A 23,209-nucleotide genomic window follows, 5' to 3' on the forward strand; every position below is an offset into this window, starting at 1 on the left:
AGAAGCATTACCTAAGAGATATTGTTGGAGAATCTGTTTCAATGAATAGCTAGGAATTCACTTATGCAATAAACTCATCAAGTTTCTATTATCTATTATGGGCATGAGTTATCTATTATCTGCCAAATATCTGGCACCCAGCCAGCTTCTGGAGTTACAAAGATAAATCAGATGAGGCCTCCTACCCTTGCGAAGCTCCAAGTTTGGTGGACGAGTGGGTACGTCAGGGGTGGGGAGAGGAGGAGGATGCCTCCGAACCAAAGGGCTGCAATGCGACCGGACAGGTGTTATGACAGGGACAGGCTTGATAGGCTATAGGAAAGCAAAACAAATTGTGCATGAACCCATCAAAGGTTTCTGATATAAAGCCTGTAATAGGTTCTTCTAATGGCTTGAAAAGAGTTGTTCTCAAGCTCTGTATAAACAGTTTCCTCACAAGTGTACTTAGCCTACTCATTCGGACCACCCACCACAGCAGGTTCTGTGAGGCTAAGGAAAATGTCAACTGTTCTGCATACAAATGGTCCCTGATTGCAAATTGGTCATGTGACTGTTCTATGTATTTGAGGCTGTGTTTGTTTCTGGGTGGCCTCATCCAGTGTAAGTTCCTTGGAAGAAGGGATCATGTCTGTGGTTTCCTTTTGCGTTCTCCCTTCAGTCTTCAATAATGACTCAAGTGCCTACCATGCACTAGGTGGTAGGTGCCGGGCAGAGAGCAATGAACAGACAGGCGTGGGCCTGGCTATCATGGAACCTGCATTTGGTGCCCACAGAGGAGACTGTTGCTGAGTATTAATGACCATGTATAGCGTTATGACTCCTGAATTTCATCTCCAACTCAGTGTCATCTGAACTCCAAACTACTATATTCAACGACAATCTGTACCTGGATACACGATTTGGCATAAACTCATTACATTCTAAACAAATTTCTAGATTCCCACCTATGCCACCACCCAAGTGGTCCTCCCCCTGCCTTGCCTATTTCTACAAATGGCACTACCAACCATGTAATTACACAAACCCATCACTGGGGAGGCACCCTTGATTCTTCCCTTTCCCTTTTGCCCACACCCAATCCATCCACTGCTCTCCGTCCCCTACCCCCCTGCACCGTCTTTTATCTCTATGACCACAGTAGCTTCTCCATGGACCCTCTCCCGGCTTCCCCTACTCTAACCCATTCTCTATCCGGTGGCCAGGATGAGCTCATAAAATGCAACAAAACACATTTGCCCTCTTTATGTATCCCCCAGTGACTGTCAATGACTCTCGGAGTAATATTCCAGCTATCTTGGTGACCCACTGGTCTCTCCGACCTCTTTCTTGCCCCTCTCCTTGGTGTGGGCCACTCTCACTTTGCTCCGGCCTGTTTCCTCTCCTTTCTCCTCCTTGGGTCTACGGAGCCCCTTCCTACCCTTTGCAATTGCTGCTCCCACTGCCTCTGAATGCTCCTCCTCTGCCCCGCCCTTTGAACAGCTGGGAGCTGGGTTCTTCCTGATCCTGCATTTTTCAGCTCCGGTGTCACCTCTTCAGAGAAGCACGCCATGACTTCCCAGTACAATGTAGTAATCCCAGTCCCCCAACCTAGTGATTCTGTAGCATGTGGCTCAGGTCATTCCCTTTACAGCACTTATCTTTTTTTTTTTTTTTAGATGGAGTCTTGCTCTGTCGCCAGGCTGGAGTGCAGTGGCGTGATCTCGGCTCACTGCAACCTCCACCTCCTGGGTTCAAGTGATTCTCCTGCCTTAGCCTCCCTAGTAGCTGGGACTACAGGTGTGCGCCACCACGCCCAGCTAACTTTTTAATATTTTTAGTAGAGACAGGGTTTCAGCATGTTAGCCAGGATGGTCTTGATTTCCTCACCTCGTGATCTGCCCGCCTTGGCTTCCCAAAGTGCTGGGATCACAGGCATGAGCCACTGCACCTGGCCTCTTTGCAGAACTTATTAAGATTTGAGTCCCATTGCTGTGGAGTGTAGCCGCCAGATGGTGAAGACAATGTCTATCTGGTTGACCATCATGGTCCAGTGTCTACACGGAGAAGATGCTCAAATAATGGTTGAATTAAAACAAACCAGACCACAGCCAAACATTCCCCGGGCTGTTCTGAGGATGAATCAGCGTGTGTAAAAACAGCCACTGGTACCTGGTAGGTCCTCAATATACTCACACAATGTCCCAGGCTGGCCTGAAGATTTCAGGCACTAGAAATGCACTATCCTTTTCTCCTGAAGAAAAAAAAAAAAAGAACATAAGAGACCAGAGGGGCAGGAAACATATGGGAGTGCTCCTGATCAAACTTGAAAGAATCTATTCACTTTTGTTTTCCTCGTTTTTTTAAATTTGTTTTTGCCGTGTGTCTATTTTTAAAGAGCTGGAAGAGCGTGGTACAAGATTGATAGCTTCAGAGATTCAGCCCTTCTTTGTCCCCCTGCTGTCGGGTGAGGGAGGGGGGCGGCGGTGCTGCTAGCCCTCCCTTGCCTTGATCAGCCACCTGTTCTGAGATGCCTGCATCTGCCCCAGACCCTGGCTCTCCCTGCCATCGGTGAGCTGCCGGGGTCCCTGGCCAGGCTGGGCTGTGTTCCTGCCCCCAGGACAGCTTTGAAGCCAGGAGCTGTCGCTGCTTGTTTGTTTGTACCAAGGCACTATGAGTGGCAACAAATCATGAATAAGAAACAGGCACCTGATGACAGAGCAGTCATCTCCAGCCAGCACCGACCCCTGCCAGCAGCCATCTGGACACTCCAGGCAGCCCGCCTCCGGGAGACACAGCAGGGTGCAGGGTGCTGAAGTCAGAGGCAGAACCCACTTCAGCTCAGGCAGCAGGGATCAAGCCCCTCTGTGTGCCAGGACCTACGTTTGTGTTCCAGCTCTGGCTCTGCCACTAAGCCAGGAGACAGGTAAGTTCCTTAACTTTTCCGATCTTCAGTTTTCTCACCTGCTAAGTGGGTATAACGATAACTCCAAAAGAGTACCTTTTATTCTTGATAAAGCTCTTTTCCATCAATGATTTCATTTCATTTCACCTACTCAGTTGTTCAACAAATATTTTCTGAGTGCCTACCTGGTGCAGGCACCAAGTAGCCAAAAGAGCGAAGGTGTTGGCCTTCATTGAGCTTGCATTGTTGCAGAGGAGAAAGACATTCATCAGGTTGTTCCATAACGAAAATGCTAAATTGCAGTTGTGATAAGTGCTACACAATCTACAGAGGACTGGTACTCAGGGCACGAGAACCAAGATTGGGGGATTTGACCTTGAAGGTCCCCTGGAGAAGTGATGCTTGAGCTGACACCTGAGGAACTAAGGGCTTTCATTGAAGGGAGGAGGAAAGAACGTTCTGGGTAAAGGGAACAGCTTAGGCAAAACCCAGATAGCCCAGAGCTGATGAGAGCCTGAAAGGGATCCAGTGTTTCTGGAGGGTGCAGAGTGGATGGAAATGAAAGGGGAGCCATCTGCAGGGACCAGAGGTGAAAAGGAATTGTGTCTTCATCCAAGAGCAATGGAAAGACATTGACCACTTTAATCAGGGTGTCATAAGATTGAATTTGATGCTTTGTAAGGCTCATCTGGCTGTTGCATAGAGAACATTTGCGGGGTGCCTGAGGGGAAGCAGGGGGCAAGAGGCTGTTACAGTTGTCCCGGAGGGAAATGAGGGCAGTTTGGTAGAGGTGGTGGCAGCTGAGCTGGAGAAAGCATCCTGGTGGCCACAGCTGCCATTCATCAAGGGGGAGACAGGAACTCCCATCCCCATTCTAAAGATAAGAGAATCAAGCCTCAGAAAGGACAAATGGTTCCCACAAATAGCCAGTGATGGAACAAGGACTCATGTTTGACCCCCCGGGGTTCCAAGGGTGGGTGTCATTATTTAGGTGAGTGCCAGGTAGCTCTGAGTGAAGACTGGTCCCCCAGGCCAGGAAGGACCTCTTTCCTAAGGCTCTTGCCACCAAAGGTTCAGAGGGCAGGCTCCAGCCTGACTCCTCCCTTCTCAGCAAATGCTGAGCCTTCACCAAAGCCCAAAGGGGCTGGCAGAGGCCAGAAGGAGACCACGCTGGAGGGCCAGCTACAGACAGGACCTGGAAGATGCATGGTGTGAGCTTTGGTAGCACAGAGACCTAGGCACAAATCCTGCCTCTGCCACCTTCTGGCTACGTGCCCTGTGAGCTTGCCTGTGGCTTCCTGGCATCCAAACCAAGCTAGACAGCATTACACCAAGCTTTTGTAACCTAGGCTGGGTACGCTGAGATTGTTGGCATACCCTTTACAGATTCTCAGCTGTCCTGCCTTTCCAAGGCTATCCTCTAGTGAGATAGACTCAACATCAGAGATAGAAGGGAGTGTATCCTCCCTGTACTGGGGCATTAAGGGATAGGCCCTGGGCGTGGTCAGTGAGGAGGATTATTTTCTCAGTGTGTTGTTTTAACATAACACCACAAGGTGATAATAAAATAAAAACTGACTTTTAGTCAGTTGAATTGTTTTTAAATTCCCTACAGAAAATGCACCTCGCATTGCCTGGACTCAGAGCAGGTGGCTCCTACCACCCTGCCCCCTGGCATGCACGATCTCTCTCTCACCTTCTTCCCAGCTATGTCAGGTGCCAAGGCTTCCCCACCTCCACCACTGCCATCTTCTCTGGGGAGGAGAGGAGTAGCTTGCCATGACTTTTTGGGGGTACTGAGATAATAGGGTCATATGTTCTTTCACTGATTCAACAAATAATTACAAAGCCCCACTATGTGTCGAGATCAGCAATAGATGTCATGAATACAGGTGTACATGAGACATGATGCTGCCAGTGAGGTCTCATTCACTTCTTCATCTAATATTATATTAGTTGAGCACCTAGTGTGTGGCGCCCTGTGCTGGGCATGGGACACTATGGCCCCTAAGTCAGGGAATCTAACAGGATGGTTCTGCTTCCTGGAGGAGATGCTTCAGCTCTTTTTTCCAGGACAAGTAGAAGAGAGCCAGATGGGGAAGGGGCAGGGTGTCTTCTAGATGGAGGGGTCGACATGGGTAAAATCTCAGAGGTATGAGACAACTCCAGGTCCAGGAAACCACAAGTAGCTCCATGTGGCTGGAGTGAAGAGTCCATAAGAAACTGGGTAGGAGCAGAGCCAGTCATCAAGACAGATCATAAAGGGTCTTGAATGTTATGCTAACAAGTGGAACTTTTTATGGAAGGCCATGGGAGAGTCAGTGAAGGACTTCAGGGCAGGGTGAGAAAGGGAATTAACAGATGGGGACAAATGTCATCAGATATTACAAAGATCTGGCTACAGCATGGGTAATGGACTGGAATCTATGAGACTAGAGACAGGGAGACCAGGTAGGAAGCTGTTAGGAGGCTGGAACTGATGCCAGGAGAATGGAGAGAAGGACCTACCCAAAAGACATCAGGAAGGTGAAATCTACAAGAAGTGGTTGATATGGCTTGGCTGTGTCCCCACCCAAATCTATCTTGAATTCCCACATGTTGTAGGAGGGACACAGTGGGAGGTAATTGAATCATGGGGTCAGGTCTTTCCCGTGCTGTTTTCGTGGATAGTGAGTAAGTCTCATGAGATCTGATGGTTACGATAAGGTGGAGCTTTTCTGCACAAGCTCTTTTTGCTTGCTGCCATCCATGTAAGATGCGACTTGCTCCTCCTTGCCTTCCACCATGATTGTGAGGCTTTCCGAGCCACGTGGAATGGTTAGTCCAATTACACCTCTTTCTTTTGTAAATTTCCCAGTCTTGGGTATGCCTTTATCAGCAGCATGAAAACAGACTAATACACTGGAATATCAGTTAGCTATAGCAGAAAATGCTGCATACCAAACCACTCCAAACTCAGTGACTTAAAACAGCAATCATTTATAGTTACAGATCTCTAGATTAGCTAAAAATGGGTTGATCTTGGTTAGGCTCTGCTAGGTGGCTCTGCTGAGCTGTGCTGGACTTGCTTACGCATCTGCAGTTGGCTGATTTCAGCTGGGCTTGATTGGGGTGGTTTGGTCCTGTTCTCTTATCCTCCTCCTGGGACCAGTGGGCCAATTTGGGCATGTTTTTCTTATGGCATCGGGGCAGAGTTCCAAGAGAACAAGCCCAATCAGGCAAGTCCTTTATCAGTCTTTAATTATATAATTCCCACCAATATTACACTGGCTAAGTTATGAGGCTGAACCCAAGGTGAAGGGATGGGAGTGACATTCCACCTTTTTAGAGGAAGAACTGCCAAATCACATAGCAAAGGGCATGGAGACAGGGAGGAGTGAAGACCTAGGGCGATTCATGCAATTTCCTGGACCAGGTAAGAGATTGGAACAAGAGAGTAGAGACAAAGGGAGTTCATGAGGGTTTGTTTGTTTGTTTGTTTGCCAAGAATGTGATATCAGCCCAACTGCCTCCAAAACTTGAGTCTGGTCCTCTCCATACCCCACAGCCATGCCTGGCTGAGTCCAACCCCTTCAGGAATTAAGCGTGAGGCAGGGTCCTCTCAGATGCCATGCCTATGCAGCCTGGCTACCCTGCTCAGGATGTTATGGGGAAAGAGCCACCCCTAGGCCCCACCTAGGGGACAGCCCCATTGAGACTTTCCCTGGTCTCTCTGACAGCTCTGCTCTGGCCCTGCAGGCTGCGTCGCTGAAGGACTAGCTTTTCTTTCTTATCCAGACTGTGTTGATTACACACTCCAGAGATTTGTTTTCCTCCATGTGGGCAGAAACAGCCACACAATTGCTTCCAATCTTGTAAAAAGAGGGCTGGGTGGGAAAAGAGGTGTGTGTTTGCGGGCTGGAGGAATCTACTGCTTCCGTCCTCCGTATTCCTTCTCCCCCTCTGCACCCACCTCTCTTCTCTTGCTGCCATTCCGGACCAGCCACCTTGCGTTCTCCAACTGCAGTACAAGCAGGAAGGAGATTTAACCTCTCCAGAGGGCAACCCTGGAGGAAGGAGGCAGAAATGGCCCGTACCCTGGCTAGCCTGACCAGGTGACCTGGGGGAAGTCATCTCCCCTTTCCGGATCTCAGTTTCACCCCTATAACACAGTAATATCCACCTAGGGAACATTGCGTGTTTATTAATATTACGTGTTATTTTAACAAACATTTGTATGGTGCTTCCTAAGCCCTTTGCAAATATTAACTCACTTAATGATCGTAACAGTGCTTCAAGCCACTATTATTTTACAGAGGGGAGACTGAGGCACAGAGAGGTTAAGTAATTTTCCCAAAGTCACACGGCTAGGAAATGATAGGGCCAGGGTTGGAACCCAAGCTGGTTGGCACCAGAGTCTGTATTATGCTGCTACTTGCTTTCCTGGCCTTTCCAAATTTCTAGAAGTTCAGCAGCCCAGCCTCTTGGAATCATGCCTGTCCTGTGTCCTTTATTTCCTCTGAATGGGGATTGTGGATTGAATTGTGTCCTTCTAGAAGATATGTTCAAGTCTTTTTTTTTTTTACTTTAAATTCTGGGATACATGTGCAGAACATGCAGGTGTGTTACATAGGTATACATATGCCATGGTGGTTTGCTGCACCTGCATGCGTTAGCTATTTGTCCTGATGCTCTCCCTCCCCTCGCTCCCACCCCCACTACAGGCCCCAGAGTGTGATGTTTCCCTCCCTGCGTCCATGTGTTCTCATTGTTCAACTCCCACTTATGAGTGAGAACATGCGACGTTTGGTTTTCTGTTCCTGTGTTAGTTTGCTGAGGATGACGGCTTCCAGTTTCACTCATGTCCCTGCAAAGGACATGATCTCATTCCTTTCTATGGCTGCATAGTATTTCATGGTGTAAGAACGTTCAAGTCTTAACCAAGGTGCCTGTGAATGTGACCTTACTTGAAAGTGGGTCTTTACAGATGCGATCAAGCTGAGATGCAGTCATACAGGGTTAGAGTGGGCCCTAATCCTGTGTCTTCATAAGCGAAAGGAAAGATTTGGAGACAGACACAGAGACACACCCGGGGAAGATGGCCATGTGAAAATGTAGGCAGAAATTGGAGGGATGTAGCTACAAGCCACAGGATGACAAGGATTGCCAGCAACTGCCAGAAACTATGAGGAAGCAAGGAACAGTTCTTCTGAGAAGCTTTCAGAGGGGGTGCAGCCCCACTGGCACCTTAATTTCAGACTTCTAGCCCCCAGAAATATGAGAGAATAAATGCCTGTTGCCTTGATCCACCCAGGTTGCGGTCATTTGTTCTGGGAGCCCCAGGAAACTGATACAATGGGGTAAGAAAATCTTGAACCCTTCAAGAAGAGGCAGCTCACAGCTCTCTCCACCCACCCCATTCACATCTAGGTCCTCTGACTCCTGCCACCTCTCACGTCCTCTTGTATCCACTCAACCAGGCTGACATTGCTCTTCCAGAGATTTTGGTCCTAAAATGTAAACTCCGGGCTTGGGACGGTTGACTCAAAAGGATGACTGGTGGATACAGACTTCTGGTCCCATATTCACTGGGAGACAGGGATCTTGAACTTCATGGGGTACTAAGAATTAGACTTTGGGAGCCTGGAGGTTGTAGGGGTAGTGGGGGTTAGACTTCTAAGTGGCTATGTCCCCAAGCCCTGGTCCCCTCTCTCCAAGGAACCAGAACTCTCTGAGCTGAAAAGTGGCTCATAGCCACTCTAAGAGGCATGAGGTCATGCGGCATTGTTGCAACGGTACTGGACTTGAGAGTCGTGAAGTGAGTTTGAATCCCAGCTCTGCCATTGCTTGGCTGTAACTACAAGCCAGCCACTTCACTGCTCAGGCTCAGACCCCCGCTATGGAGCAGGGCTGATGACACCTGCTGCACTGGGTGATTATGAGGGTTAAATAGAATAAGGCACACAGAAAGGCTTCAGGGAACTGTTGAGTGGGACAAAATCTGGTTGGGAAGCTGTGTGCCAGGTTCCTGGAAATCTGTGTCTTACTCATCATCCCTTTCCCCAACAACTGGCTCCAAGGCCGGGCTCAAGGTGAGCAAGTGTAAGTGTCAAACTGAAGGTAAACTCTGTCTCATCCTTGGTTAGTCCTTGGATAACAAAGGCACCTTTCCATTGCCCAACCTGGAATTTTCTCCTCAGCCTATGACAGTGGTTCCGCTTCTCTCTGGGGGCTGATCCACCACCCCAGCAAGCGTTCAGAGGTAAGCCAGGCAAAACAGCCAAGCCTGAGAAGTTCCTTCGCCCATGTCTAGTTTGCCGCCTTCTCACCTGTGCTATTCCCTCTGCCCAGGAGTCCCCCTCAATTCCCCCTCTAGAATGTTCTCTAAGGTTCTTTTGCTGGGGCTGCCCTTTCAGCTATCCAACCCCTTCATAGAGGGAGAAGTCCCGGGACTTCAGGTAGCCTGTTTCGTGAAGTTCTGGGGGGACTTGAAACTATTCTGGAACTCTAAGGTGTGACTCCATAAAGGAGAATCACTGGTTCGTGGACTTCTGGCTAAGATCACATGTCATCTGTCACCCCAGCAGGGGGTTCTGCGCCCCACATGATACCTGTGCTCTCTTTTCCCATCACATCCACCCACTACCCCATCCCCATCCTCAGGCTCCACTCTCCTTAGGCAGAGAGTCCAGAAAAGGGGCTGACCATCTGTCCCAAATGAAGCCTCATGTGTGGAGAAGGAGGTAGAGTGCAGAGGTGGCGTCAGACAGACCTGGGTTCCAGCTTTGGCTCTTCCACGTCCTCTGTCACCTTAGGAAAGTCACATCACCTCTCTGAGCTCAGATGCTATGTTCAAATGAACATAGCATAGTATCCACCTCCCGGTGTTTGGTACAGAACGAGTGAGACGCACTTCTTCCAGGCCACATGTGCAGTGCCCAGCACGCGGTGACAGCTGTAAAAGGTAAGACTCGGTGGAGTTTCCAGTGTTGGGATCACTGTGAGTCTGAATCCCTGCTCTGTGATTTCCTGGCTGTGTACCTTCAGCAAGTCACTCTGCCTCTCCGAATCAGTTTCTCCATAAACCTGGAAGAAAGGCTCTCTTCTTGGGGCTTTTTATAAGGCTTAAATGATATGTGTGATCATTTGCTCCATCCTGTACCTCTGAGGAATCTCTCAACAGTGAACTCTTTAACAATTGGCTCTGAACTTAGCTTTTGCAGCCTAATCCAGCCGGCCACTTGACTTCCGTGACCACGACAAGTCCCTGGCTCTCTGGGTTACCCAACTTTACCTAGAATCCTAGCAATTTCCCGTGTGGCTTTGGCATGGCCAGGGGCAGCAAGGGATGGCTTGGGACTCTAAGGCTGAACAGGCATGGCCATAGGCCCCGGCAGAGGACCCACGCATGACCACAGTCACCAATGCCGTCTGTTCGCTGTACTGTGGCCTCATGAGGGAGAATGGATTGGCAGCTTGTAACACTTGCTCAAAAATAAACTTGCTGGGGAGCAGGGAGGTGTAGAGGGGTCAGCTCTTGGGGAGAAGGTACCCCTAGCCCAGGCAGGCTCTGCACAGTGCTGAGGTACCCTGAAGGCAGCCCTCTCCCCAGGGAGGAGCTGCCCGAAGGACTGTTATCACTGGCCAGGCCCCTTTCTTCAGCCCCAGCAGGAATTAGCTGAGGCTGCTAAGTGGCCTCCAGCTTTCTCCAGTGCTCCGGAGAAGGGGGGAGGGAAGGGCGAGGGGTGGGGAAGCAGCACCAGCGGTGTGTGTGCGCACACGGGGTGATTGTCATGGTTACGCACTGACAAAACAAATGGCTCTGCTTCCTGCAGGCCACCTAAACAGCTATCGCAATGTGGGCATTGATCAAGCAGGCTGCCAGGGCAGCAGGCACTGGGCTTGGGCACTGGAGCCCAGCCCCAGGCCCCACCTCCAGCAGCGCTGGGTGCAGAAGCAGCCACCGAGGCGGTGGCCCAGACACATGTTGCTTCTGGGGTAAGGTAAGGGCTGGCCCCGCTGGAGTGAGGAGGAGAGGCCGGGCAGGGGGATGCCCTGGGCAAGCATGAGTGTGTGTGTGTGTGGTGAGTTTGTGTGTTTGTGGGCACGTGTGTCAGGGTGTGTACACTGTCTGCAGGCACCACGGGAGGGGTCCAGGATGCCTCAGCATAAGAAGTAAGGAAACAAGACCACATGTTGCTGCAGGTCCAGCTCCCTCTCTCTCTCTCTCTCTCTCTCTCCCCCCCTCTCTCTCTCTCTCTCCCTCTCTCTCTCTCTCTCTCCCCCCTCTGTTTTCCTCCCTCCCCACTCCTCCTGCTCTCCTGCTGCCTCTTCTCTTTCTCCTTTGCTCTCGGTGTCCGTTTCTCGTTTCTCTTTTTTCTGTGTGACTCTCTGTGTCTCTGTCTCTGTCTCTCTCTTCTCTGTCTCTGCCTCCCTCCTCCCTCTCTCAACCTTCCATCCCTGCCACCTGTTTCAGTTCCCCCATCATCCCTCGTCTGTCCTCCAGAGCTCTGGGGCAGTCAGGAGCTCTGCAGGGTGCCCACCCCGGCGGCTGGGCTCATGCCTGCTGCCCTCCGGACGCCCGGTGGCTTGTGACCATCCCAAGCTGCTGGCCAAGCGCACACCCTTTTCTGAGCCCTGCGTCCCTGCGCTCCTGCAAGGTAAGGGGGCTCCAGAAGGAGAAAAGGTCCTCAGGCAGAGGGAGGCGGCCAGGGGAGAGGAACTCAGCAGCGGGCGCAGTGTGGCGTCTGCTAACGCATCAAGCCTCCGCTGGAAGTTCCACCATAACATCTGCGGCAGCCCCAACAGTTCCACCCCATGCGCCCACCGCACTGCACCGCAGCAGCGGCAGGAGGCCTGGGGGCGGGGGCCAGACCTGTTCCCTCCTCCTTCTGAAGAGCAACAGGCACCACGCCATCCTGCCTCTACCACTGCTCCCGTTCCTTCTTTTGCTTTTGCTTTTTCTCTCTTTTTCCTCTTTTTTCTTTTTCCCTCTCTCTTTCTTTCTTTTTTCTTTCCCTCTCTTTCTTTCTCTCTGTCTCTTTTTCTTTCCTCCCTCCCTCCTGTCCTTCCTTTCCTCCTTCCTTCTTTTTTTTTAGACTTAGGAAGTAGAGTGCTCTTCTTCTCTGCTGAGGCTCAGCCCATTCCCTGGGTTCACCTGTCTAAACCCAGCCAGGTCATGGGAACTGGACAAGGTTCAAAAGGGTCTAGATGAACTCCAGTCCTCCTGCTCCTGGGAAGAGGCCATGAGAGCACGAGGCTCTGTGGTCAGCTGGGTTGGCTGGTGGGGGCTGAGCACATGTACATGTGTGTGCATGTGATGCATGCAGGCATGTGCTCTTGAAAGGCATATGAGGGCATGTGTGTGTAAGGCGATTCCCCAGACGGTAGTGACATGTGTTGAGTGAACTACATGAGTTGGTACACAGGTCTGTGTGTGTATATAAATGCATTTATATGTCTGTGGGTGCATGTGGGGGAACACCCTGTGTTTGCTGCTGTGCAAGAATTTCAGAGTGCAGGTACATGCATTTGTCCATGTGCACATGTGAGTGTACATGCAGAAGACTGTGAGTTGAATCTGACCCAGAGGTTGCTGGGCAGGATCCCCAGGGCCTGATGTGTGGCTGCGGGGCCCTCATCACGAGCCTTGGCCGGCATCCGTCTCCAGGGATACCGCTTCGGTTGCTTCCAGTCTAGCCCTGTCCGGGTGATGGAGCAGGGCTGGTGGTCACTGTGCCCGGGTGGGTGGCCTGCAGACGCCACTGCCTTGCTGGCCTGAGATGGGCCAAGGCTCCTGGCCCGGAAATGGCTCAGGCTCTGAGCAGCCTCCCCAGCCCTGGCTTCAGGGATTAGGAAACTCAGGGATCTGTGATCTCACAGAAAATGGGGTGAAGACCAGCTCCAGATCTGGGCCAGACACAGCTCTCAGAAGGTGCTCTAGCCATTGGCCATTGAGTGTTAGTAAAGTTGTCCTGACTGGGGGAGGAAGTAGAAGACAGGGAGCCCCACCCAGGGTGATGACACTGGTGTTCTGTTCCAAAGGGCAAGGACACGCACTCAGCCATCCCCACTGCCCCTGCTCACCTGGTGGCTCCTGGGCCCGGAGGGAAGAGACCCCTTTGTGCTTCCTCTGTCTCAGTCATTGCGGCTTTGCTCCAGGCTCTGCTCTGAGCCAGCACCTTCATTGGCTGGCTGGCTTCTTGTTACCAGACAATTGATGCAAATGCTGGTTATGGCTTGTGAGAGGCCAGCTCCACAGGGACAAGGGACAGCCCAAGGAAGGGAGGGCAGTGGAAGAGGTACTGAGGGGCTCAGGGGCAGCACTCCTCCAGGCTGCTGGCCTGGGCTCCTTTTCGGGTGCCAGTTGTCCCCTCTGCAGAATACCTGGGTTTCTCTCGGTACCCCAGACAGTTCTCTCTACAACACAATGTTGAGTAACCAAAGACCAGGCTGTGCAGACACGGGTTTCTCGTGGTCTCACAGGCATCTTCACTCCAGTCAGCCTGGAAGGAGCTGGAGCTAGGCCAAGAAGAAGATCACTTAAACAGGAAGCTGACAGACACCCCTAGAGGAACTGGGAATAGCCCAGTGGGGTCACTGGACGGAGTATGACTCCAGGTCTCCAGGGGTGCACAAGTCTTCTCATCCCATGAAACCCTCTGGGTTCCTGGATTCGTTAGGAAGAGGGGATGGGGATCAGGGGTGTTCTATGTGGGGCTAGGCAGGCTTCCTGAAGGAGGTCATGCTAGAGTGGGAATTTGGAGGAAGCAATGGATGGATATAGCTACATGGATGGATAGAGAGGAGCAGGGGAGTGTTTCCCACACGACCAGGGGTGTGAGTGCAGGCAGGGCTGGCAGGGGCAGGAGGTCTTGGTTGATCAGTGTCAGTTTGAATGAACAGATAAAAGAGGGTGAAAATAGGGAAAGGAATGAAAACCATTGGATCACTGGGTGCCCACTTCATGCCAGGCTCTGGGCCAGGTGTTGGATCTCTGTCCTCAAGAAGCTTGCAGTCTCAAGTGGGGAGACCAATGGTCATCAATTACCCAAGCTTATGCAAAATAGCACTCACGGAAGAGCTCTAGGGTTTGAGGCACAGAGGCAAGGGCTGGGTCAGAGGCACAGCTTTGTTGAGTCAACTGCTTATGCACTAAAGCAGAGGAGGGCAAGCTTGAACCTGGAAGAATTTTTGTCTCTAGCGTCTGGTCACTTGACTGCCTATAGTCCCGGCCCCAAGCCTGCAAAAATAACAGAGAAGGAACAGTTAGACGCGGGGTTGGGGAAAAGAGGGACAAAGAATAGTACCTAGTTTCTTCCCTGCCTTCTTCCCTGTCATTCCCTTACCTGGTGCCTTACCCATAGGGTTTTATTAATCTCTACTTTACAGATAATAAAACTGAGTCTTGGAGAGCTCGAAGAGCTAGCAAGAGCAGATGGCAGCACCACCCTCTAGAAGAGAACTTAAGACCACTCCATGGATGGAGATTGTTACAGCAGGATTTAGCTGAGCAAAACTGGATCTTAGGGGCCCAGAGGAGGGAGCAATCACTCCTAGATAAAGGAGTGGGGAAAGGCTTCATGGAGGAGGTGGATTTGAAAGGACCCAGCAGGATGAGTAGGTTTCAAAATACAAAGATGGGGTCACAGGGCTCTGGGTTGAGGGAAGAACATAAACAAGGGTGTGAAGTTGAGGCTCATGGAGGTCTGGGGAAGAGTGCATATTCTAGTCTGGAGCACAGAGTCAGAGTGGAAGACAAATACGGGAGCAGGCTGCAAAGGGGGATTGTGGGGCGGAGCTGAATTTGACGCGAATAAGTCAGGCTTAGTTAGGACAGTAAAGAGTCCCAGAGCAAGGAAGCACTGTGGTCAGATCAAGGTCTCAGAAAGACAAATCAACAAGCCTGAGAAACTGAAATCTCACTTCTTGAATCCTCACTGGGGTCTGGAGGGGTCCTAGTCCCCATTCTGAAAACCCTTTGCTAGATCGTGCAATGTGAATCTTCCTAGGGCAAGGGTCCCAGGGTGTCTCAGCACAAAGCTCTTCTCTCTATTCCTGCGACCACAGTGAGGAGCAAACTGCTGGGCGCAGGACTCTGCAAGAGGTTCCTTCCATGGGTGCCATTGTGGACACAGAAGACAGGACCCAGGGCCAGGGCAAGCAGCTGGAGTGATGGTTCCAACACAGCCTAGAATGGGGCCATTGAGGGAGTGGCTGGATGGCAGGGGATGGTATCTCCCCTTCCTTGTTCAGGCCCCATGGAGGGGCCTGCTTAATTATTACCTGAGACCCCACAGATGTGAGGCTGTAGGTTTCTTAAAAGGTCACCCTAACAGAAAAACATTAATGGACTGACCACTTACAAAAGTAGTCCCTGAATGAATGTCTGTTCTTGCCCAGAACCAGTGTTGATCCCTGCCCTTTGCACAACACCTATGTCCATCAGTTTCTCCGTGGTTGTCAGGTGGGGTACACAGCTGACCATACAAAGCCAAAGGATTGCACAGTGAAACTGACATCATGTGAAAGTTGCGGGAGTTAATGAGGCCAATCAAAGAGGACGTTGGAGGACTCTTAGTCCTACCCAAGGCCATAGATAAATAAGAACCTGGCAGTGAGGCCAGAGAATGACAGAAGAGAATATTGACAACAATGAGTTCATGATAAGAAACTTTAATCATTATGCTGTGACAGTGAAATATGACATTTAAAAAAAAATGTCGTATCATGCTAGCATATAATTTTGTTCAGGAAAATCATGCCCCCCTAAACTAATCAATATTTGATTTGTCCTTTGAGCACTGAAAGTTTTGGCACATGGTTGCAGCTATAATCTTATTTTGGTCCAATATAAAATTTTATTTTCATATTTTTCATCTCATTTTTCAAAATGAAATCCCAACTGAAATCTTTTCTTCATTCACCCTTTCCTATGAAATGTTGGTCCCTGTTTCAAGTGGATCTACTGAGAGTGGGCTTTTTCTGGTCAAATTCTTGCGTGAACATGGGGAGCTCTCATGATCAGTGTTTAATGCTTGTAGTTTACGGATGAATGACTATGGAGTCCTTTCCAGAACCTGCACTATTGCCTTTCAGGTCTCTTGCTTCTGCATTGCCTGCCTCACCTCAGGTCATTCATTAGTTTATTCAGCATTGAATGAGTGCCTCCTGATTGTCAGATTCTCTTCTAAGGCACCGGGAATACAATTGTTGACAAAATATACAAAGATCTCTGCCTTCCTAGAGCTTATAGTCTAGTGGACCCACTGGCCAACCTCACCTTCCTCCACCTCTTACTCCCTTCCGATACCATGGATTCTGTTCCTGGGACCATCACCTTTGCTCAAAGACTCAAATATTCATGGCTGTACTAACCAAGTTAGATTAGTCTACACTGCAGTAAAAAATCAGCAACATTTTAATTCCTGCTCCTGCTGCATGTCCAAAGTAGGTCATGCCTTTCATGGAGGCTCCTTGGGGGCACAGTCCTTCATGATCACTGTGGTAGAGAACATGACATGGGCAAGCACACAGTGGCTTTGAAAGCTCCCACCCAGAAGTGACATATGTCACTTCTGCACATTCCATTGGCTGAAGCCAGAGGCACATCGAGGCGTTCAAGGAAGCCAGCACCTGCAGCCTACCACTCACCCGGAGGAGGAGAGCCCAGAAGACCTGTACAACAGCACAAAGATCACATGCGGCCTTACTCAAGAGCAGCATCACAGCCTTTATCAGAATACTTATAAGAAATAGGGGAGAAAGGACAGGTCATCTTGGGTTGAGTCCCTTCAAGGGTCTTAGCCCGTTTCTCTGACCACTAACACTCAGGGCTGACCAGAAGATATGATTGCCTGGTGGCCAGCAGGATTGGCTTCTGCCACTCTCCAGCCCCAGCACAGCAAAGCAGCAGGTCCCCTATTCATAGAGGAAGCTCTTCCCTGGGAGCTCCAATTCTCTCGTGTCATTTCCCCTCTGAGCCTCTGTCTCCTGATCCTTAAAATGGGATAATAATCCTTATTTTGCTCCTATTCTTAGAACTCTATTTAATTCATGGATGTGAAAGTGCTTTAACTATAAATTGCTTTCTATGAGGCATGGAGGCTCATTATTATCACTCTTATGACTCAGTTGTGGATTTTTTTGGGGGGGGGGGACAGAATCTTGCTCTGTCACCCAGGCTGGAGCACAGTGGTGTGATCATATCTCACTGTAACATGGAAGTTCTGGGCTCAGGCAATTCTCCCACCTCAGCCTCCCAAGAAGCTGGGATTACAGGTGTGCCTCCACACCTAGCTAATTTTTGTGTATGTGGATAGAGATGGTCTCCCTATGGTGCCCAGCCTGGTCTCGAACTCCTGACCTCAAGCAATCCTTCCATGTCAGCTTCCCAAAGTGCTGGGATTACAGGCATGAGCCACCCTGCCCAGCCTCAGTGGTGGATTTGAAAGGGTAAGCTAGTCAGGGGCTAGAACCTCTTCATTCCTTACAATTCCATCATTTTTAATCCTTTCCTTTGAATTCTTGAAGACTTTTCTAAGATACCCCATTTCTAAAAGATTCCTTACAAGCCTACCAGGAAGTCTGGGCTTGATTAGCTTTACCCCCACATCCCACCTTCCCCCACACAGGGCAAAGCCACCCACTCACCTTTACAGTCAGCCAGACATTTGTGCCTGGCGCTTTACACACAGTCCTTTCTCATCATCCTGATGCAGTAAAGCGAGCTCTACTTCTGTGCCGTTTTATAGATCAGAAAACTGAGGTCAGGGAGGTGAAGTAGCTGGCCTGTGCCAGCCAGTGCTACAAGTCAGAGCCCAGCTTTGAGCCTGATTCCTAGAGCCCGAGGAGCTCCTGGTGCCCAGGTTGGCTGACCAGGAGACTCTGCAGCTGACCTCCTCTCTCTGCTTCCTTGTCCCTGGCTGGTTAATCTCTGTTGCTGACAACCCCATGTTTTACCTGGGACTCTCAAAGAGTGGATGTGGGCTACTGTTACCATGGGTTTTGCTATGGCATAGTGGTAACTGCAGAGGCACTGCAATGAAACTGCCGGGGTTCAGTTCCCAGAGCCATCCCTTCCTAGCTTTATGACCTTGGGCAGGCTTGCTAACTTCCCTTATGTTCACTCAAATCACCTGTAGAAAGAAAGAAAAATTGCACTTACAGGGATATGAGAGATCCATGTGATCATCCACATAACTTTCCCAGCACAGTGCCTGTGACCCAATGGCGGAGGCTGTGCAAAGTGTCAGGAACCTCTCAACCCTAAAACCCTGATTCCTTAAACCTGATTGGCAGTGGGGAACTCGGCATCCTAAATACAGCCTCTCCAACTGTCTCCCCCTTCCTTCTTAACCTTCAGCTGGCTCTGCACCAGCTGATCCCAACAAGAGGAGCACTACCAACTTCGCCCGAGGTTTTCCTGCAGTAAGATGTCCCGTGAGATCCATTTTGAGGCTTCTTTGTGTGTCCCCTGTGTTCGAGTTTTGTTTTTTTGCTTTTGTTTTTTGAGGCAGAGTCTCACTCTGTTGCCCGGCCTGGAATGCTGGGGTACAATCTTGGCCCACTGTAAGTTCTGCCTCCCAGGTTCAAGTGATTCTTGTACCTTAGCCTCCCAAGTAGCTGGGACAACAAGTGCCTGACGCCACACTCAGCTAATTTTTGTATTTTTAGTAGAGACAGGGTTTCACCATGCTGACCAGGCTGATATCAAACTCCTGACCTTAAGTGATCCTCGCACCTCAGCCTCCCAAAGTGCTGGAATTACAGGTGTGGGCCACCTCGGCTGGCCTCCAGTGGCGTCTTGTTGAAATGCCTTCGAAGTGGGAGTTGTCTCTAGCTTGCTGACTTGGTAGGAGAGAGAGCCAAGGTATTGCTCTACCATCCCCCCTCAAAATGTGGGGAAGATGCTGTCTCCTTTCCCCACTCCCACCCCTCCCTCCTCACTCCTAGAAAGCACCGCAGAGGGCAGGAGCCAGGGAGAGGTGGACCCTGGGGGTTTGCCACAGTCAGTGTGGAGGGGTCACAGGCCTTGCGCAAGAGCAACTGGCTGGCAGATGCACTGACTTGGCCTGGACACCTGGACCTGGCTGGAAAGGAGCAGGCAGCAGGGGGGCGCCGCTAACCTAGGCTCTGAGGCCAGATGCTTAGATTCAAATCCTGGCCCACCACCCCCTCATTGTGCGACCCTGAGATTTTCTTCATCTCTCTAGGTCTTGGTTTCCTCTGCTGGAAAGTGAGGATGATCTGCCTCATAGGGTCTTTATGGGGATTCAGTGTGAAGATCCCCGTGGCACTCAGGAAACAGTGCCACCTCTGAGATGAGACTAAGCAGTCAGACACGCAGACCCCTTAAACTGGGCAGGGCACATGAGGAATGGGTATACATCTTCAGTCCCCATGTGGGTTGTCACTCAGAGCAGCTGGGAACATGCCATTGGACCCTGGGCTGTCAATTTGGAGAGGTGGGTGGGATAAATTCTCCAGGTTCACCTCCTCTTGTTGTTAGATAAAGGTGCCAGGACCCAAAGCCCAGAAGGACCAGTGGGAAGGACCTTCTCCGGGCCATTCATGTGTTCATTCAGCAAATAAGTATTGAGGGTGATGAAGATTTGTGATTAGGAGGTCGATCTCTGAAGGTGGAGCCCAAATCCCACCACCAGCTCCACCACTTACAACTGTATTACCTTGACCAAGAAATGTAACCACACTGGGCCTCAGTTTCCTCTTCTGCAAAATGGGTATAATAGCAGTGCCTACTTGGTAGGATTGTCCCTAGGATTACCAGAACTAATTCATGAAAAGCACTTAGAACACCACCTGGCACCTACTCGTTGCTCAATATGAGTTAGCCGGTGTTTTTTGAAAACTGTTTTAGGCGCTGTTCCATGTGCTAAGAACCATAACAAGGAGGAAGTATAGCTTTGGCACCTACCCCAGGGTCTTAAGACCCCACCAATCTTTATGCCCCACCAGCTGTGCTCCGTGCAGCTCTAAGAGGTGTGGCCAGGCCGTATGTGTGACGGCGGGATCTCAGTCTGGATCTCACATGCAGTTGGTGGCAGCTGGTCCTCAGGCCAGGAGGGCTTTGACTCCCCGTCCAGTGCCCTCTGCCACCCCACAAAGCCTCTCTGTGGAGGAGGGGCAGTGTGTGCGGGGAAGCAGTCACACAGATTGGCCCAAACTACTCTGGGACCTCAGACAGAAGCGAAGGCAATGAATGTATTCTTTAGCCAACACCTAGGCAGTGGGCCCTGGGATGGCTGGGTGGCAGGTCTGAGGGCTGTCCGTGGCCAGAGCCACCATGGGGAAACGCCAAAAGCTCAGGGGCCCAGATGCAGTCATAGTGAGGGGGAGAGCGAGGCCAGGAGGAAAACCCAGAGAGAAAAGGGAATTAAAGCAACAGCCAACATCTACTGGGGACCAGAAACTGGGGCGAGTGTTTTGTAGGGCAGTATCTCTCTTGCAGGCCCCACAATAACCCTAAGAAAGAAATGACATTTTTACCTGCCTGCTATATGGAGGGTGAAACTAAATTTCAAAGCAGCACCCAAGGAGAGAGCCCTGGAGAAGGAAGAGGAAAGGCAGGTTCCAGGGGCAGAAATTCACTTCCTAGCCTGTCATTTTACCACTGTGAGGTTTTGCGGGAAGGCACAGTACCAGGATTACTCTTCAACTCCCTGGGAGCCCCACGACAACACAGTAGCTCTAGAGGGGCAATGGTTGGATTCCAAAACAGCCCTCCCTCTGCGCCTGCCACCAGCTGGTGAGCCCCTCAGCACACAGGGAGTGGTGTGCTGGAGACAGGGACGTCTCAAAGCCACATAGAGAATGTACTTAGTGCTTTTCAGGGAGCCACAGGGATGCTGGCAGCTAGGCTGGGTGAGCTCACCTTGCAAACGTGCCCCTGGAAAGGTGGGCGTATACTGAATTTGCATTAATAAGCCCAATTTTTCCAGCGATGTGGGGGTGCATCTCTGAGTGACCCTCAGTGGGCAGAGGTTGCAATGCAGGAATCTTCCCGGACCCCCAGTGAACAGGTGTGGCACCATTTCCATCTTTGTAAGCTAAGCCACCCCCTCCTTGGTCTGATCCAACAAGAATCTTTTCAGATGCTTAGCCCAGATAGATGGCCCTCGTTTATCTTTTCACATGTGGATGTGCCTGTTTCTCCCTTCTTCAGCCGGCCCAGACACAGTCTCTAGCTGGAAGCCCCAGACGCCGTGTGTGGCTTGGGCCCAGCCTCCTTTCCGGACTGACTGTCCAGGACGTCCCCACTGGCTGGACTCCAGGTCTCTCAGGCAGTATGAGGACAGCAAGCACTGAGAAGCCTGGGCATTCTGTGCCTTGGCTATTCCCCCAACCCCCAACCCCCTCACAAAGGACACTACAGCTATCTCCAGGATAGAATCTCATGGGCTCTGGGCTGAAATAAATTTCTCCCATTGTTAGATTCCTTAGGTGAGCCCATAGCCAAGGCCTATATCCACCATGTAACACATTTCATTTTATTTATTCGGCCACTCATTCATTCATTCATTTATTCAACCAATAGAGCACAGCCATCCATTCATTGTTGAGCACCAGCTACGGGCCAGACACTGAGGAGAGACAGAATATCCTGCCTCAGGTTTTGGGGGCTAACTGTTCCTGGTTGGGGTGGGTGGGGGACAGGACACAGGGTCTGAGGGCAGGGGCCCTGTACATTTTGGCCACTGTGGTAGCCCAGCCTAGCACAGTGTCTGGCACAGAGCAGGTCCTCCATGTAGGTCTGTTAAATGGACACACGGCATGTGGATGATAACATGAGTTGTGCTGACTGTGCTGGTGGCAGGGGGCAGTCCTATGCAATGCAGGACCCCGAGAAGGCTCCATCGAGGTGGTGACATTGAAGCTGGCCTTGAAGGATGGGTAAGGAGGGAGGAGTGGAGACAGCATTTCTGGCAAAGCCCACAGCACCAGAAGAGATAAGAGCAGAAGAAGGCAGCCCTGTTTGGAGGCATAGCAAGAGGTCTTGACTGGCTGGAGCACAGGGTAAATGGGGTGAGGGTGGGCCTCTCAGTCATGGGTTTGTTACCCACCTTGGCTGGATAGAGGCCTGTGTGGGGAGGTTAAGAGGAAGGAGACCAGAATACAAGAAGCCCAGAATTCTAGAAGGTTAGAACAATCAGACCAGCTCCAGGGAACCCACCGAGTTGGCTCCACTTTGATGAGGGTATTGGTGCTGTGTGTGGTTGGGTGTCTTGGAGCACAGACTCCTAAAGGGGCTATGAAAGCATGGACTTCCTGGAGGGGCTGGAGATGAGAAAAGGAATGAGGGCCCCTAGCCCCAGGTAAGAGGGCAGGTGGCAAGCCCAGAATTGCTTGGTGGGCTCACAGTCTTCATCTAGCCCAGGCCTGGCTGTGCCCACACAGCTGGGGGACCCCAACTCTGTGGGGCAGGATCTGGGAGGGATCGGGCCAACATGAGGGTGAGACGCTTCCAGAATGGCTTTGCAGATGGAAGGAACATGTTGTTTCTGGGACAACAATGTGCTGGGCATGCAAGGGGCAAGGGTAGATTACAGCAATAAGATCAGAGTCAGGTCAGGGGTTACAAGGGCAGATGCCAGGCAGAGACCCATGGAACCTTCCCAGCTCAGACCTGGAGGAAGCTAAGGCACAGGGATCATGCATGCTTAAGATCATGCAAAATGTGAGTGGCAGAGCCCAGCAGAGTGACTGGCCAATTACTCTGGAAGTGGCCATCCCAGGGACTCTAACCTCAGACAGTTCCGCAGAGACTGGGACCTAGGCGCCCCTAACTGCTGCCCCCCAGGCAAGTTCCTGCCTTCCCAGTCTCTTTCTGAAAAGCAAATATCCCCCCGCAAGGGGGGCATGAGGGCCTTCTCCTTGACCCTGGGAGCCCTGACACAGCCCCCTCCCACCTCCACCTCCCTTGTGATGGCTGAAGCCAGCAGGGTCCCAGCACTCTCTTTCTCCCTGCCCCTGCCCTGGCCATCCTTCCCGGCTGTGCTCAGCATGAACTGGGAAGCATCCTGAGCACAGGAAAGAACAGGCTTTGGAGTCCAGCTTGGTTTCCATTCAGCCCAGCCACTCTCTGGCTGTGTGATACTGGGTTCTGGACCTCCCTCTGAACCTGGAAACTGGGGATAGGTGTGAGTATTAGCGATGCATGTAAAGCACTAGAACCTGGTAGGTGCCCCCATTCAAAGCCCCTCCTCCAAACTGAGCATAGTGCAGGGAGCTGGGACAAGGCAGAGGAGGAGGTGCAGTCACTGCTGTTCCGGAACTCACAACCCCATGGGAAGACAGCACCAAAGCAGATGAGTGGTTACAGCGCCGCAG

The 23,209-nt window shown here is 51.0% G+C and overlaps 1 protein-coding gene across 4 annotated transcripts in view; it reads left to right on the plus strand.

The window, feature by feature from the left end:
* Positions 1–6,264: 6,264 nt before the first annotated feature.
* The window catches only part of VWA5B1 (von Willebrand factor A domain containing 5B1), a 71,010-nt gene continuing 54,065 nt past the window's right edge, over positions 6,265–23,209 (plus strand). Inside the window, exon 1 of one of the 4 annotated variants that reach the window (XM_021668373.2) lies at positions 6,265–6,296. In XM_021668373.2, the coding sequence (XP_021524048.2) occupies positions 6,278–6,296 (19 nt within the window). In that variant the 5' untranslated portion in view covers positions 6,265–6,277. Of the gene's footprint in view, positions 6,297–10,744; positions 10,864–10,932; positions 11,521–23,209 lie in introns of those variants that run through there. The other 3 variants (XM_021668367.2, XM_021668369.2, XM_021668368.2) reach the window with 3 other exon arrangements.

This window comes from Aotus nancymaae, unplaced genomic scaffold (genome assembly GCF_030222135.1).
Source record: "Aotus nancymaae isolate 86718 unplaced genomic scaffold, 86718_ANA_hifiasm-v0.15.2.pri h1tg000053l, whole genome shotgun sequence".
Lineage (NCBI taxonomy): Eukaryota > Metazoa > Chordata > Mammalia > Primates > Aotidae > Aotus > Aotus nancymaae.